Source organism: Atractosteus spatula, chromosome 16, assembly GCF_055471065.1.
Source record: "Atractosteus spatula isolate fAtrSpa1 chromosome 16, fAtrSpa1.hap1, whole genome shotgun sequence".
Lineage (NCBI taxonomy): Eukaryota > Metazoa > Chordata > Actinopteri > Semionotiformes > Lepisosteidae > Atractosteus > Atractosteus spatula.
This window is the reverse complement of record NC_142721.1, coordinates 3949375-3965271: the sequence shown is the minus strand read 5'-3', so window position 1 is coordinate 3965271 and position 15897 is coordinate 3949375. Positions and strand designations below refer to the sequence as shown.

At 43.4% G+C, this 15897-nt stretch overlaps 1 protein-coding gene across 2 annotated transcripts in view; it reads left to right on the top strand.

Moving 5' to 3' along the window:
- The first annotated feature begins 9761 nt into the window (after positions 1–9761).
- Positions 9762–15897, top strand: part of mob2a (MOB kinase activator 2a) — a 90178-nt gene continuing 84042 nt past the window's right edge. The window contains exon 1 of one of the 2 annotated variants that reach the window (XM_088934668.1): positions 9762–10248. In XM_088934668.1, the coding sequence (XP_088790794.1) occupies positions 10232–10248 (17 nt within the window). In that variant the 5' untranslated portion in view covers positions 9762–10231. The remainder of the gene's footprint in view (positions 10249–15897) is intronic. The other variant, XM_088934666.1, reaches the window with a different exon arrangement.

The window sequence follows — 15897 nt, the reverse complement described above, 5'->3', positions numbered from 1 at the left end:
GTAATAGGTATGCAAGGCTCTGGAAATTATATTCCCAAAAACCTATAAAGCATTGCAAAACAATAAGCAATATTTTATACATATTTTATGTATCAAATTGTTTACCTCTTGTAAGAGGTAAGATAATCATCACAAACAGTTCTACCTTACAAAAATTTCAAAGGACATGTTTGCCACTCAGAAAGTCCACCTGAGATACAGATGGGCTCACGGCCTCAAACGTGCTGAGAATGCACTGAGAACGCAAGAGAATATGAGCTGTGCAGAATGAGATGCAACACACAAGACAGAACAGGAGAAACACAGCTAGAATGCACTTGCACATGGCCCATATGACAGCAGCTCTGTCATTGTCAGCAGATGGACTGACACCAGGATTTATGAGCATTGCGAAAGCAATGATTCTTTATCATTAGTCAATAAAGCCTCGATAAAACTCAAAACTCTTTTGTTCTGATACAACATCAAGCTTCGAACATCCACGATAAGCATGGCAGTGTGTAGTGTCTTGTTTTGTACCTGATGCTGGATCCTGTGCAGAATGCTGGTATGTTCACAATCTTCTTTGGATCAGTAGAACCTTCTTGAATTTTGGGTGGGCTAATTCTAATACAAGAGCCTTTCACGCCACGCCAAACAAACACCTGTTTCCATTCCAAATGCCAGACTGGATGCAAAGCTGGGCCAGGCAGGAAAAAGCTTCTTTAAGTGTTTCTTTACTTCCTAATGTTGGTGGGCTGTGGGAAGCCGAGTGTTACGTGTGTATGTGTGTGTGTGTGAATGTGCTCTCATGGGACTGTGGAGTGAGGCAGTAAAGAGCTGATTGTTACCAGACCTGCACATGCTATGTGTCGGCCTGGCACCTAATCCAAACCTTGTACATGGAAACTGTTAAGCCTGTTACGTCAGCATCGTGTTCCACTCTTTTCCACAAACTTGAGTGAATGACTAACTACCTCAAACTAAACAGGATTTCTTGCCTTTTTTCCATTAAGTCTCACTGTCCTTACACAACCCTGGCCATGCGCTTTAATCTCACTTCCCTGCTCTCTGGGAAATATAAATAAAAAATACTGAATGTGGCTGTTGAGTGACTGCAGATGTATGGTCATAGCATAGTACTACTCAGAAACGAATTAAGTACTACTGTTTTAATTTCTGTTACTCAATAGTTCAACTACTATTACAAGTACTACTACATTTTATATTACGATTTTACTATGAAATAAACTACTTTAGTATACTGCTGCTGCTGGCTCTGACAGAATAAACTGTAGGGGCAAGCAGCTTTGCAAACTCTTTCACTCACATTTAAGAAGAAAATACCATGAATAAAATGCTGCCATCTACTGTTAAGAAGGAGACATTGGTAGAGCAGTAATACCAATCATTAGCATGTTAACACTATCGATTCTAAAACTATACATAGCTTGCAAACGTTTCTTCTTCTGTCACCTGTGAAACTAAGGCACCCATCCAGTTCACTGTATTAATCACAATCATGAAAATTTTAAAATACTTTTTGTAATCCCATTTAAGCTGTCAAATGAGATTTTTTTAAAGGAAAAAGCATGTGAAGTTAGTATTTTAGGTTAATCATAGAAGAAAATAGTAATTTAAATATCTTTTGTCCATATTTAAAATGGTGGTCAAAAATCGAAGTGGTATCAGAAGTCCATACATGTGCTAATTTTCTGTCTTTATTTCTGCTGGGGTTAATGGAGGACAGCCTATGTGTGCTCAGTGAGGATCATGGCCAATTTATAACGGAGCAATGATGCAGTGTCTTGTTTTACTGTACGGGTGTAGATGTGTATCACAATATGCTCACTGATGTTGCATTAACTCATCTCAGATACAGAACCCACAAAGACACATGGGTAGGAGACACACATGGAACAAAGATTCAGATATCTAGGTTGTGACTATTCATGAGTCATTATATTATGTTTTTGAACAGCAGAAAATGGGACACTGTCAAGTAACATATAGGAGTATATTAGAATATAATGACTATATAACATCCAAAATTTTAGTTTTCTAATGGAAGTTATTAACTGAAATTCAGGAGGAACAACAACAGCACATCCACCTCCCACAGCTGCACCTAGTCAGCCCCATTACTTAACTGGCTCCATTAACTGACCTTAGACACCTCCCTCTGCGCTCATCTCCAGCCTCCCTCCTCTGTCCCAGTTCCACCTCACAGCTGCCCCTGGGTTCACTCACTCTGAATGGGGTTCGAGCCTCCTCGTCCTGTGACCTGAAGGCTGCACATTAACCGAGTGGGTTAAGACAAACCTTTCTCACCAGGTATCCCAAACATTCACAAAGCTTTCAATTCTTATCTGCTGTTGTCCCTAGTGAATTTAGTTAGTTCTCAAGTGATATTAACTCTTCAGTTACACTATTATCTCCTTCAGTACTTTTTTTTTATTTTCACCCATAGGATCCCGCATACACCCCGATTCCTTCGGCTTCACACATGCTGTTTTTAAGTGGTGCACAAAAGGAAAAAAAACATCAGCTGTCCTCTGCGACGGACAAGGGCAAGAGAAACATCGTACAGGGCAGAATGCTGACAACCGCAGGGGATTTGCTGATGCCTTGTCACCCAAACTCAAGAAGTGCATGACTTCAGTGAAATGCCTCCTAGCGTGTATCCAATAACCCCTACCTCTGCACTATCTGGTGCATGAGCAGCACTCCTGGAGCATGCACAGCTACATAGTGATACCCCTCAGCACCTTCTCTGCTTCTCTGATCGGTTTGCAAAGCTCCAGGTGCCTTCGTGTCCCAGCCAGCGAGAACCCCACTGGTCCTCCGGCCGAGGCCCCTGTGGAAGATTGCTGGGACTGGCAGAAACAGTGTGAAGTGGGCAAACAGAAAGACGGTCCTCATTTGTGACGCACTAATATCCTGCATTAGGACCTTCAACTGCATTTTAACTAGTCCGATACTATTGAGACTTTGTTTTGAGCACTTCATTTCAGATTTTTAATATTGGCATTGTCACTGTGTGCATACAGAAATGCCCCAGGAATAATAATTTCACTTTAACATCTTTTTCTAAAATGTTTAGTTCTCCTGGAGCAGAACCAGAGAAAATCCTCAAGTCAACACTATCCTATTATTTCGGATTAGCAGACCATGCAGAAAATGGCACACTGGGATACTGTAAGCAGCCTCAGAGTGTCAGGGATGGAGCTCAGTCTAACACTTTAGAGTTTGCAGAACAGTTTGACTATAATGTGTATATCGATTTTGGGCCTCAATTTGATATATATTTTTCCAGAAGAGTAAACAAGATTTCATGAGAGTGACTTCCACTTTTCATTCATTATTCATGCATGAGAAATGAGAGTTGTCTCCATGTTAATGTCTCTTAATGGTTTTATGAATAACAGCTGCTGCCAGCTATGAATTAATAATGTGAGTTTTGCTAAATTCAATTCCTCATTCTGACTGCCTCCTGTGCCACAGTCTCTGTGCAGCACACTATATGTGAAATTAAAAAGACACTAAAATAATGATCATTGAAGAGCCTAATTACTATAAAAACTATAATACTCACAGAGGGTGGCATAGTGGTGCAATGGTTAGCATCGCTGCCTTGCAGTGCTGGGGCCCCGCATTCAGGTCCTGGGGTCTGTCTGCATGGGGCTCGTATCTTCACTCTGTGTTTCAGTGGGTTTCTTCTGGGTGTTCGGTTTCCCCCATGCAGTCAACTGGCAGGTTAATTGGCTTCTAGGGAAACTGGCCCTGGGGTGAGTGTGTGTTTGTGTCTCTGTGTGCCCTGCGACGGACTGGTGGACAGAATGAGAGACAGGGGGCAAGAGCATGAAGCGATGGAGGACATAAAGACCGTGTGAGAAAGGGCACAGTCCGGACAGAGGCAGATCTGGGGGAGAGGTGTGCGGAGCTGCAGTTGTAAATCAGTGGAGAGCTTCTAGATAGAAGTGAACCGATCCATGCGAGAAGGGAGAAGATATGATCCCAGCTGTCTTGCTGTAAACTCTCTAAGTGGTAACAGATAGAAAGGTCAATGTATTTGTGAGTTGAACTAAAACTGGGAATTTGTGGCTATGAGAGATCATTGATCCTAAAATGTTTCCTGAAACGGTTGACATGTCTTCAGCCTGTTTCACTGATGTGAACAGCAGGGCACTTTCTGCAAGAAAGGCAATAACTGAGATTGCTGGACAAACATGGTGCCCTCTGGCAGATACTGGATGTGTATTTGCAGGTGATGCAGCAGCTTCTTTTGCAGCAGAAGGTGCCAGGTGTGGGACAGGTGTGGGACAGGTGGTCAGTGCATGAAATGACAAGTGTGTCTGGAAAAAGGGTCCAGTAGAGGGATCATCCTGTAAAATGGAAAATACTGTTATGTTATTGTACTAATGTAATAATATAGTACTATACTTTTAAAGAGAGAGCTAATAAGTGTAATATTCATACTGAATATATGATTTTTATACTTTTATTAACACTAATGTATGTGTGTATTCAATGCATACAATGCCTTTTTGTTTGTACTGTCTTGAACAAAATACATAACTCTGATGGCAAAAAAAGAGCAAATGTCCTGATGCAAAGTTTAGATGTGAAGATATTCAGTGAAACTGAGGCCACATTGAATATGCGATGAATGAGACAATTGACAAACTACTTTTCTATTGCTATGTTTTCGATAATCTTTAACTCAGTGAGTATTTATAGGGCTCGGCCATGGACAAGAGATCTACCTTGTTTTAGAGACAACCTTGTGTTTGGTCAAATTTAAAGTACAGAAAGAATGACCCATGGCTAGAGTAATTTAGCTTTCATGACCACTTTTCTGGTTTCACATTGCTGCTATATTTTGCTTAAGAATTTAGTTGTCTTTTTAATTCACATTTTACACCATTAGAAATTGCTCAATGCCTTTCTCGCCCGAATGATAATAACTAAAGAGAGAACAGATCCAATATTTGAAAGGAAACGGAGAAGTATATAGTATAAAATGACTCGGATTAGAGGACAACAAAAGCACACTGGAACTGTCTATCCAGCAGGAGCTGATAACTGCGGAGCCCATTGAGAGAGACAGGCTGTAGTTGTGAATGGGACAGGTCCCTCAGCAGTGAGCTCATCGTTTAGAACGAGCTGAGCTGCTGTAAAGTGCTGGCTCTGCGGATGTGTCCGTATTGATTGGGGGCCGTGTATCAATAACAGGAAACGACCTTGTCTGCCCTGGCAAGGGATAGGAACGGGACGGTGCTGCATGTCTCTGCGGTCATCTCGGAGGCACCAGCCCTGATGCCCGGACTGAGCTCTTGAGAGAAACCCAACACCTCAAACCGCCCCGTTAATACAACATTCGAGATGTCGTCGTTTAAAGTCAAGTAAGTATTAACTGGAAACATCAGCACTTTTTGGGGAATAAGACTTTATAAGGGCACAAGTGAAAGACACTGACAAACTAGTTTTCCATTGCTTTGTTTTTGTTCATCTTTAAATCAGTGAGTATTTACAGGGCACAGGGCACTGCCATGGACAAGAGCTCTATCTTTCAAGAGATCTACAGTATATGAATACGCTCTACCTCAGAGAAGCTCAAGCAGCTTCAGCTGTCAGTACTTTGTAAACATTCCTGACCTTATTTCCTGACAGAACAAAACTATGAATACAATATATAAGGGACTTCTCTCCCACACGTGTAGTGTATCCCTTGTCCCTTGGTCACTCCTCACTCCAGAGGGGCCCTGCTGCCTCATCCTGTGGCCAGGAGCTTGTCTCTCAGCCCCAGCAGGCTAAGCCAAATTCACTGTGACTAAAACGCTTAACTAAGAGTTCACTAGGAGTAACAACACCGAAGAATTATCAAGAGATTTATCCTTTCAAGGACTGATTCTGCTCTGCAAGCCTGAAAGATTATCACAAGTGAACTATGCAAACAATAGATTTTAAAGATGCAACAGGCCTCACCCATTTAAAATGACTTTGTCCAGCCCAGGGATGTTAATGTGTCAAATAGCAGCATGGGAGAGAGTTGGACAAAAACATCTTCCCTGATCAGGAGTCTCTAACTCTGGTCCACAGCATGGACCGTCCAACCCCAGCCCAGCAGGTTTCAGAAGTAAAACAATCTTAAAAGGCCTGGAACAATTTAACTATTAAATCATTTAATTAAGAAACAATTCATTAAACAGTTAAACATAAACAGGTGGTGTGTTCAATTAAGTCATTAATTGAGATGATTTGGAACACAAATCAGAATATTACTCAATACCAGTTCTCCATGATAAGTGATCCATTATTACAACCTTACTTAGCTAATAGATAATTTGCTTAAAAAAGTGTTCCTAACCATTCTCTCATTATAAAAGGATATTTAGGGTGACATTTGAGGGTATCTGGATTGAGGCTGTCAGGCAACAGGACTGGACACACCTGCCTAAGGGTTTGAGATTACTCCTGCACTCACAGTCCAGAAGGATTTGCAGATCTCCCAGTCACACCCTCCTTCAGATCTGGGAAAGGTCCAGTTACTGTACGTGAACAGATGGTGAATTTACGCAAAAAAAGAGCTAAGATTGGTGGCATGGTGGCACAGTGGTTGGCATTGGTGCCTTACAGTGCTGGGGACCCGGGTTCAATTACAGACGTACTGTAGGGTGCTGTCTGTCTGGAGTCTGTAAGTTCTCCCTGTGCTCGTGTGGGTTTCCTCTAGATGCGCTGGTTTCCACTACAGTCCAAAGACATACTGGCTCTGGTGTGGCTCATGGACCTGGCAGGTTAGAGGAGGTTTTTTTTATCTAAAAGGCTTTACAAAATCCCTCTAAATAGATGTATGTGTCTCTCACATTACACTCTCTCCTTTCTTTTCAATCTGATCATTAATGCGTTATTGAGAGAGATGCATAATGGTAATTGCGAACACACTGTCCACCCTGGATGTAAATTACTTTTTGGAATAACAAAAACTGTTTCCCACTGAGGACCATAGTGACGCCTAGTGGATTGGAAAGATAGGAAATATCAAATAACTTAACATGGACACAAAACTAATCGGAAAGAAGATGTATAGAAACAGTAAAGACTTGAAGTTGAAGGATGTTACTTTAAAATAGTATAACATATTTGTAAGGCCTCGTTTAGAAAATTGTTTGCACAATGTTACACAAAACATATTGCTGATGAGAAATAAGATTATTTCCTGGCAGTACTTTTGTGACAAGGCTTAAGGCAGTAAACCGTTCTAGTCTGAAAAAGAGAGCCTACACTACATGGGGCCCTGACTCCAATACTGACAATCCACAAAGATCATGGTGAAATCAACCCTCAAGACCAGCTCTACCCCTCAGCGTCTTCAGAACGAGCCATGCCTCACAAACCACAAGTGGGAACGACAGGGACGTGCATTTGAAAGTGAGAACAGGAGGGAGGCATGGTTTTGTTTACCCAAGGGCTGAAAGAGCCTGGAGCAGGCTACACAACCCTGAAGCTTATGCCCTGAAAAGGCTGGATGAGATCATCAGATCAGTTAGCTACAGGATGCCAAATGGGCCAAACAGGCTGAGCAGCCTGCTCTGGTGTGTATGCTTCTCAGGTTCCACTGTGATTCGTCCAGGTTTTAAGGTTAACATTGCTGACATTCACAGGTGCAATATCACACTGTGCAATGTGCACATCTTCACCTTCTGCCTGCATCTGCCTGCATCATTTCAGGAAATGCACTCTGTTAGCTATCCCCCTCAGCCTCAGTTGTCAATATAAAAATGTATAACCGGTGTATTACTCTTTATTTCACTGACAAGGTCACGCTACACCATTTCAACAGGGCTGAGGGTAACATATTCGCCTGGTTCCTATCCAGTGTAAACGTAGAGTTGACAACTGGCGCCTGTTCAGCTGGACACTTTCAGACGGGTGAAGTTTTTACTTTGTCTCTTAACCAAAACACGTCAGCACGCAAGCTGGGTATGGTTTGTGAAGCGGAAGTTGTTGCTTAAATATCACTGGACTCAATTAAATTAGCTAAACTAAAGGAACATCTCTGAAACTTTGTGCATTTGTATGTTTTATATTTTTTTACCCTTGTTTTAATTTACCCACGGTAGGACCTTGGTCCTGTTTATTCACACACCTTGCTCGTTCGCACAGACAAGAGGCTGTTCAGACCCTCCAGTCCGCGGACGCTTTGGCTGACAAGAAGAGAATAAACTGATGATGTAACTCTGCTTGGCGCATATGTTGTCCTGTTTTAATTTTACAACCTTAATGCTTGATAAACAAACCTTTCACCCGCAGCTGCCATTCCCGGGATGATCATGATTTGGAAATAGTATTGTGTATTTATCAATTTACCTTTTTACTGTTATTCTATTCTTTCTGCAGTCAAATAACCACAAAGCTTGATTTTTCCACTGATATACTGTAAGCGCTACAGCACGTCTGACAGAGACGCAAGTACGTTAATAGCAGGCGCATATAAAGATGTCGGTCATAAACGTTAAATCAGAAACGTGGTCGAATCGATTGCTGCGTATCCCCCAGTTCCCCAGAAGGTGGCAGGCATTCATTTCACATCGGCTGTATACGGACAGGCTGACTTCCCCGGGAACTTTTTTTGTAAAGCGAAAGGTGGCGCTGAAATTATCTCTAAATTTCACCATTTGGCCATAAATGTGGTCCAGCCCCTCGTGTCTTAAACGACAGGTAAAATCTCTCGCATGAACTATTCACACATCAGTTTGTGGCGTTTGTAACATGATTTAAATCTCGGTTAACATTTTAGCAGATTTTGTGAGTGTTTGTAGGTGGTGACTCTGGTATCCTGCTATATCGTTTTTGAAAATTATGTGAATGGACCAGCACATTGTGTTCTAGATGTGGTCAAATCAAGTCATTATTCAGGTTTAACAGACCTCTAACGAATCTAATTAAACAGCTTTCACTATACTTTGAAAGATTCTCTGCCACTCTGTGACATACTGCCGGTGTCCATCCTGAGTCAACAACAATTCCTCCTATCATTGCCACAAGAAAATAAGACTGGCCATTTGATAGTTAGTAGTTAATTGATCCAATAATCTGATCCAGCTGTTTCTTCAAAGAAACCGCAGTATCGGTTTTGTTTATGTGAACAGACACCATAGACAATCTGCGTTATCTCTCCTGGCCTTCTGCTGTTCATGTGCGTATTTCTTACCAGATGTTGCTACTTTCCATCTATAGTGGTGTTAAACCTCTTTATGTACCCTCCCTATAGCCATTTGGATCACCTTTAACCTCTATTTATAGGACATAGGGTTATCATCTTTATTATCAGATCATTATACATACAGTATATGTTTCTAATACACCTTGATGTGTCGTGGGTAAGAGCTGTTTTGGGTATTTTAGGAATCATAAAACAATGAATCATATTGTTTTAAATTCTACTTATAATGCATCATGTTATCTTTACCCGAATTCTTGCAATTTCTCTTAAAGGTATAATACAAAAAAAATAAAGAATTAATGAATGATAATACTCCTTGATGAAAAATAAAGTTCCTTAAAAAAATTAAGATTACTTTTTCATCCCTATAAATATTCACAGTGAATTTTCTATTTCTATTCTAGATGTGGTCAAATCTCGCAAGTCTCGCAACCCCGAGACTTCAACGCGTTGGAAATAAAAACTACAAGTCCCAGAAGCCTGCGCGGGACTCGGTCGCCTGTGCCGGGGACGGAAGACGTCCCGGGCAATAAGGCGAAGGAGGGGGGGGTGGATCTATGTTTACTTCCGGATTTCCTGTGATGCAGGAGCCAGAACGTTAACAGCGGTAGCGGCTGAAGATCTGGGCACAGGGTTCTTGACCGAGGACAAATCAGCGGTACCCGGGACTTGCATCTGCTGGTCCTGAGATCCGCAGAGAGGGAGCCGCGACAAGCCGGGGCTGAACGCCTACCCTTCAGAGCAGGGCAACAGGGTACAATCGGAGCACCACCGTCTTAACCTCTGAAGTCCATGCAGATCTCCCTTCGCCCGCCTCGGGTGCAGCGCCGGTTCCGCTGACACGGTTCATGCTCTTGTTGTCGGCGACCCCACACCTCGCCGTCGGGCGCTGCAGAGCGAGCTGACACTGGAGCCACACAGCCGGCACCCGGAGAAAGAAGTTGAATAACAAGCGGGACTGGGGTTGGGATACTGATAAGCAGGGGGGCGCCTCCAGCTTGCAGTGGATTTATCTCTCCAGCAGTCATGGATTGGCTTATGGGGTAAGTGACGGAACTTGCATTCGTACGTGAGCGATTGCTGGCATTTGGCGAAGGGTCAGGTACACTGCTTTGCACGTCAGCGGGCGAGCAGCCCGGCGCAGTGAGCTGGACAGGGGTTTGCACTTGCTCTCCCAAACGTCCGCCCCGCCTGTCCCCCCCACCACCACCACCACCACCTCCACCTCGTGTTTTCCACTGCCCGAGTCGCGAAGTCGTGAGGAGACCATATTCCGTGCCCTGTTGCTTTCACAGCCTGTCCTCCGGGGCCCTCCTGAAAATGCACGGTTATAGAAAAGTCGCGTAGCAGGCGGTTTATTTTTAGGACGGGCACCGCGGCGTGTGCCAACGTGTTGCTGTCCTCCCCGGCGAGCTGGGACCTGCGCAGCGCTTCTCCAGGGCGCTCCGAGCTGTCCCTCCCTTTGGAAAGCGGGCCCGGCGACCCCTTCCCCAACTCTCCTTTACCTGCCGGAAAGTAAATCATGTAATTAATACACGTACGCTGTCGTGATCAAGCGTGCGTGACCTCATTTCGAGTCTGCCAAACAGTGCAATGCGTTCAACGGTCCGAAACGTTGACGGGCTTTTATTGAAGTCGGTGCCAGTGACAGAGGGGGGACGTTTTTAGTGTCCCCACCTTATTCTTGAACTTGGCATCTTGTGGTTGTAACTGTATACTGGCTTGACATTTACAACTCTTTTTTTTTTTTACAAAGACGCTGGGCTTATTTTGGCTAGAAGGTACCTCTGATGGATATGCCGCTCGTACATGGGAAAGTGTGGAAAAAAGGTGTATACGCCTTATCTTTGTTTGGCTCACTGAGCAAGGTATACAGAGTGAACCGTGCGGAACACGGAGTGGTCCATGCAGAATTGAAGTCATCACCGTCGACTTCAGACATGAAGTTTACAAGTTTACGGACGTTTGAAACAAATTTGTATGATGGGTTTCTGTGGTAATGAACTTAGTGTCGAATTTCCCAAGCTTCTCTCAGGGTGGAGAGGTCTGGCAGAAGAACACCTTAAAAAGTCATCCATTTCACATTTAAATTGTTTTGGGAAGTGATTAATTTCCGGGGTGGGTGGGAGTTTACACACTCTGGGGTGTAGATTTATTTTTCAGGGTTATGGCGAAACAAAAGACGTATCTGTTAGTGATGGTAATAGATCTGTCTTTGAGTTTACCCAGGATTGCTACCGCTAATGGAGTAGTTTATTTAAAGTAGAAAAGGGTTGAGAGATAAGGTCAGTGTTGGGAAGTATTTGCTCAGCTGCCAGACATATAAAAGCTGTTCCATGTCAGTGAAACAGGTGAAACAGATTTTTTTGTAATAGCTGGGTGGGAGTTTGTTTAATTTGCCTGCCTTAACAGACAGGTGTGATACACAGAGATACTATTCTATACCTCTCTGCAGAAGCAGACACTCACATCAGTGCGCTGGTTATGTACTCTCTCTCTTACTGCATTGTAGTTTGATAGATTGAAGAGGTACGTAATGGTTTAATTTCTGTCTGCTTGCATTTTCCATTGCTTAATTCTTTAATTTATTTCCCTATCATTCCCAAAAAGCAGCTTACTGCCAGGCGTGTGCCAGTGTTTTCCTGTCCGAAGGCACAGAGGAACAGGGGTCTGTGCTTCCTGACCCTGCAGCAGGTCAGGGGTCCTTGGCCTGCGGGCATTGTGGCCGGCCTTCCGGCTGAGCTCGTGTAAACATTGACTGGCTTACTCGGACCTCTTTTAACTTTTTTGCTCTGAAACGGTCAGAGATTTTGGGGTGCCTAGAAAACTTGAAATCGCGCCACTTCAGTAAAGATTGATCTGAGCAGCCTGTTAGTCTGGGTGAGGCTCCGGTTAAGCGCAAGGGGACTCCTGGGACAGGTAATGTGCACTTCAATCAATCGGTTAATCAGTTATTTTTTGGTATAGCGCCCTTCACAATACTTGGCCACAATACAGTGCTTTACAGATCTGAGTTGCAGTTGACAGTATAATGACAGCTGACCATGTGGGCACAGAGGAGAGGAAAACAAAACCTCCCAGTGAAAGAAAACAGCCCTCAGGGGATCCCAGGCCTGAGAGCTGCCCCTCCCCTTCGATTTCTGCCTCTGCAGCACGGCTAACACCGTCTGTCTTCTTCACTGCTGGGTGTGCTGGAGATCAGGAGGCAGCAGCAGCGGAGGCCCACAGACTGTCCTGTCAGGACACTGCACTTTACAGGGACACACGGAACATTACCAATGTGAGCACACCATCCAGCACATCTGACCCGTTTTGGTGTTTGGTAGCTAATTGATCCCAGGATCTTACACAGACAGTTTTGATAGTAGCCAGAGTAGTGGTTTCAACAAGACGCTGGGTGGTCTGTTTCACACTCCCACCACTCTTTGCGTAAAGAAGTGCCTCCTGTTCTTAATTATATATACACTTCCACGTAGTTCCCACTTGTGCTTTCTGCTTTGTTTTCTCACCATCCATTCTGAAAAAAAGCCGCTGTCCCTATATCTAATCCCTCAACCTTAAGGTCGGAACTCTGTAGTTTGTTGCAAATCTAAAGTGCATGTTTTCCTCAGAAGAGCCTTTGGTGATGTCAACAATACACCTTCGAGAAGCTTTTTATGAAGGCAATTTTTAATACATTTTTCATTCCGCACACTGACAAGAATCTAAGCAGAAGAAATAGCAGTGGAGGGGCATCGAGGGTATGTGCCAAGAAACTGCATTAGTTGTGAGCTGGGCAGGAATTGTGGAATGAAGATTGATTTTGGGACAACTGGCAATGTACAGCGAAGTGGTCGCCAAGGTGTCTGAGTGGATAACATAGCTTTCTAAGTTGTGCATCATTGTGTGTTTTCTGAAACATTTAGGTTACATCCTGTGGGTCGTAGCTGGAAAGCTGTGCTTGTTTGTGCTTGTCCCAGTGTTGCCTTGTTGTTTCAGTGCAAAGGGTTTGCATGAGTGTTTTGAGTCACCATCTCAAAAAGTAGGCTCCTGCTGAATGCTTCCTATCTTGATAAAAGCACACATTCGTCTCCGACCTAGCAGCTGTACAGTAGCCAGCAGATGGGTGTGATTAACGCACAGCACTGCACCGACTCAATGTAAGTGTCCTGCGTGGTGAGAAGTCGAGGTGCACGCAGGAAATGAACAAGTTAACCTACATACAGCACCGTCCTTTCAGTACAGATAAAGTGTGAGATGTAAAAAGGAAGTATTGACACAATAAAAAGCTGGGATGCCAGGGATTCTCTTTGCTCTATTTTCTTCCAATCTGATCTTTATTTACTTCTGTATAAGTCTGTATTTCAATCATTTTCTTTTTCCTAATAGATGTGGCTGTGTTTGCTGAAACATGGTTCGCACTGCCTTGTGAAGCAACTGTCAGGAGAGGAGGCCCCCTGACACCTCCTGCACTGCTGGCCCACATTCCCAGACAGCTGTTTTCAGCTAAGAGCAGGGAGGATGGTGAAGCTGGAGGAGCTTTTTTGAGAAACGGAGGCTAAGTTGTTTGTGATGGAGGCCTGTGCTCCCCTTTAGCACAAAATAGAAACTGAACCTGTCAGCCCACAATACAGATGCAAACGTGTCCCATAATAAGCTTTTAAATTGAATTCAAATATCTCTTGCGCAACAGAACTCACAGAAGGACTACCATGTGTCCTCCCTGCCGGTGATGCGTGTAGCTCGCTCCCAGACTGAGGCAGTCTCGGAGTCACTCGCCTGCTCGGCCCTTCCTTGTCCTTCAAAGTGCTGTTCTGTCTGCTTGAGATTCTGAACCTAGGGGGAGGCCTGTCGTAAAATCAACACCGCCCATGAGGAACCTCTTGCGTCTGTTGGGAGAAAGAGTGAGAAGCCACTTCTCTGAAACCACTTTTTAAACTGGGCTGGAGGGTCAGGCCCATGTCTGAAGTCCAGAGATAGACCAGAGCCTTGTCTACAGTCCCCAGATTAGAAACTCGTGTGTTGCAGTTTGTGTCTTTCTGTCAAAGAAGTGTCAAATTTTGGTATTTTTAACCAGATAGGTGAATATGCAGGAAATCCAGCTGGCTGTCTTTTTTGTCATTGGTGTGTGACAGGCTTATTTATTTTAAATGAGTACAATGCATCATGAGGAGGTATAGTGTATGTTTGCAGGTAGTGTGTAGTATATAAATATTTAAGCTGCCCAGTCTGTCTGTGAAGGGCTCATGTCTGTCTGAAATGAGGGCTATAGGTCTTATAACCCACTTTTGCAGTCTGATACAAAGAAAATCCCTAATTTTTACTTTTCAGCACAAACCTCTTTATTGTCATTTCACCCCTATGTGTCATAAAGCAAGGGCATTTTAATGAGATACATTTGCTCATAAATTTGCAAAGCTTTGATTGATTCCCACAGATGCTAAAGCGATGTCTAGTTGGAGCTGCTGGAGCGGTAGCTCAGACTGGTAATTGCTCCACTGTTGAGATCATTTTCCCTTGATTGGCCTCTTTTTTTCCAGATTAAGCATGAGTCTACAAAGGGGCTTCGCGGTCTCTTGCTTAATCTCATTTGCCGAAAGATCGATTTGTTGTATCTTAAAATTGCATATCCGCCTTAAAACACAGAATCAGGCATGAATTAGGACTGGAGTCAAACTTGATCTGAATGTAAAAGCCTGGTTTGCGTTATGTGCTTTTTCTATCCAGAATGTGTGTCGTAACTTAACAATGACAATAAGGTGAATTTCAAAGCTTTTTGCTCTTAACACAAAATGTGATTCTAATTTTCTGAATGTTCAGTAGTTGCATGTTTCATGGGTTATGAAAGGCAGAGGCACCAAAGGTCTGACAACAAGGAAATATTACAGAGGAGGGTTAGCTGAATTTTGTAGGGAGGGAGAATTTTACCTGAGGCTTTAAAAATTAGCTTTCTCCTATGTTTAAGGAGTGTTAATAAGCTTCATGTTCTACATCAGACTCTTTTGTTAGAATAGTGATGGTGTCAAGCGGATTTATTCTTTGGTATCTGTCTGAGTTAGTTACTTTAGTTACTTGGAGCTGTGACACTGTCATGAACTGTGGCAAAGCCTATTCAACCCACGAACAGCACAGCCACACTGGTGTCCCACCAAAAATGAAGGCCCACTCAGGAAGGATGTATAGCAGTTTGGACCGTGCCAGAATTTCTAAGCTACACACTCCTGAATGTCTGCACGCAGGGCTCTGTGCTTCAAGGTTATCACCTAAAATTGTATATGTTGTAATAAGTTAAAACGAAATCAGCTTTTGCTAAAAAAACACATTTTATATCAGCTCATATCCTGTAGCTTGAAAACCCTGAAATGGTTCAGTCTCCTGTGCGTTGCGGATGGAGTCTTGTTTCCTTGCAGTGACTGCAGAATGCCAGTCTGCATTTACCAGAACGTCTTGTTCCGGTACTTTGGACATGAACTTCTTCATTCGCACAACATTTGGAAAATTATAGACAGAAAATGATCAAGTTTACAGCAGATGGAAGAAAAAACGTTAAAAGGCAGGAATGCAGACGAACTGGAATGTAAACAATCTGCATTCTAATATGAAAGAATGAGACGTAGAAAACAGCTTACAGCTTTGGGCTGACAGGTATGTCTCGCAGAGGCATGAAATCTGCGTGAGAACGCTGTTCACTAAGGAAAAACAGGCAAGCAGAT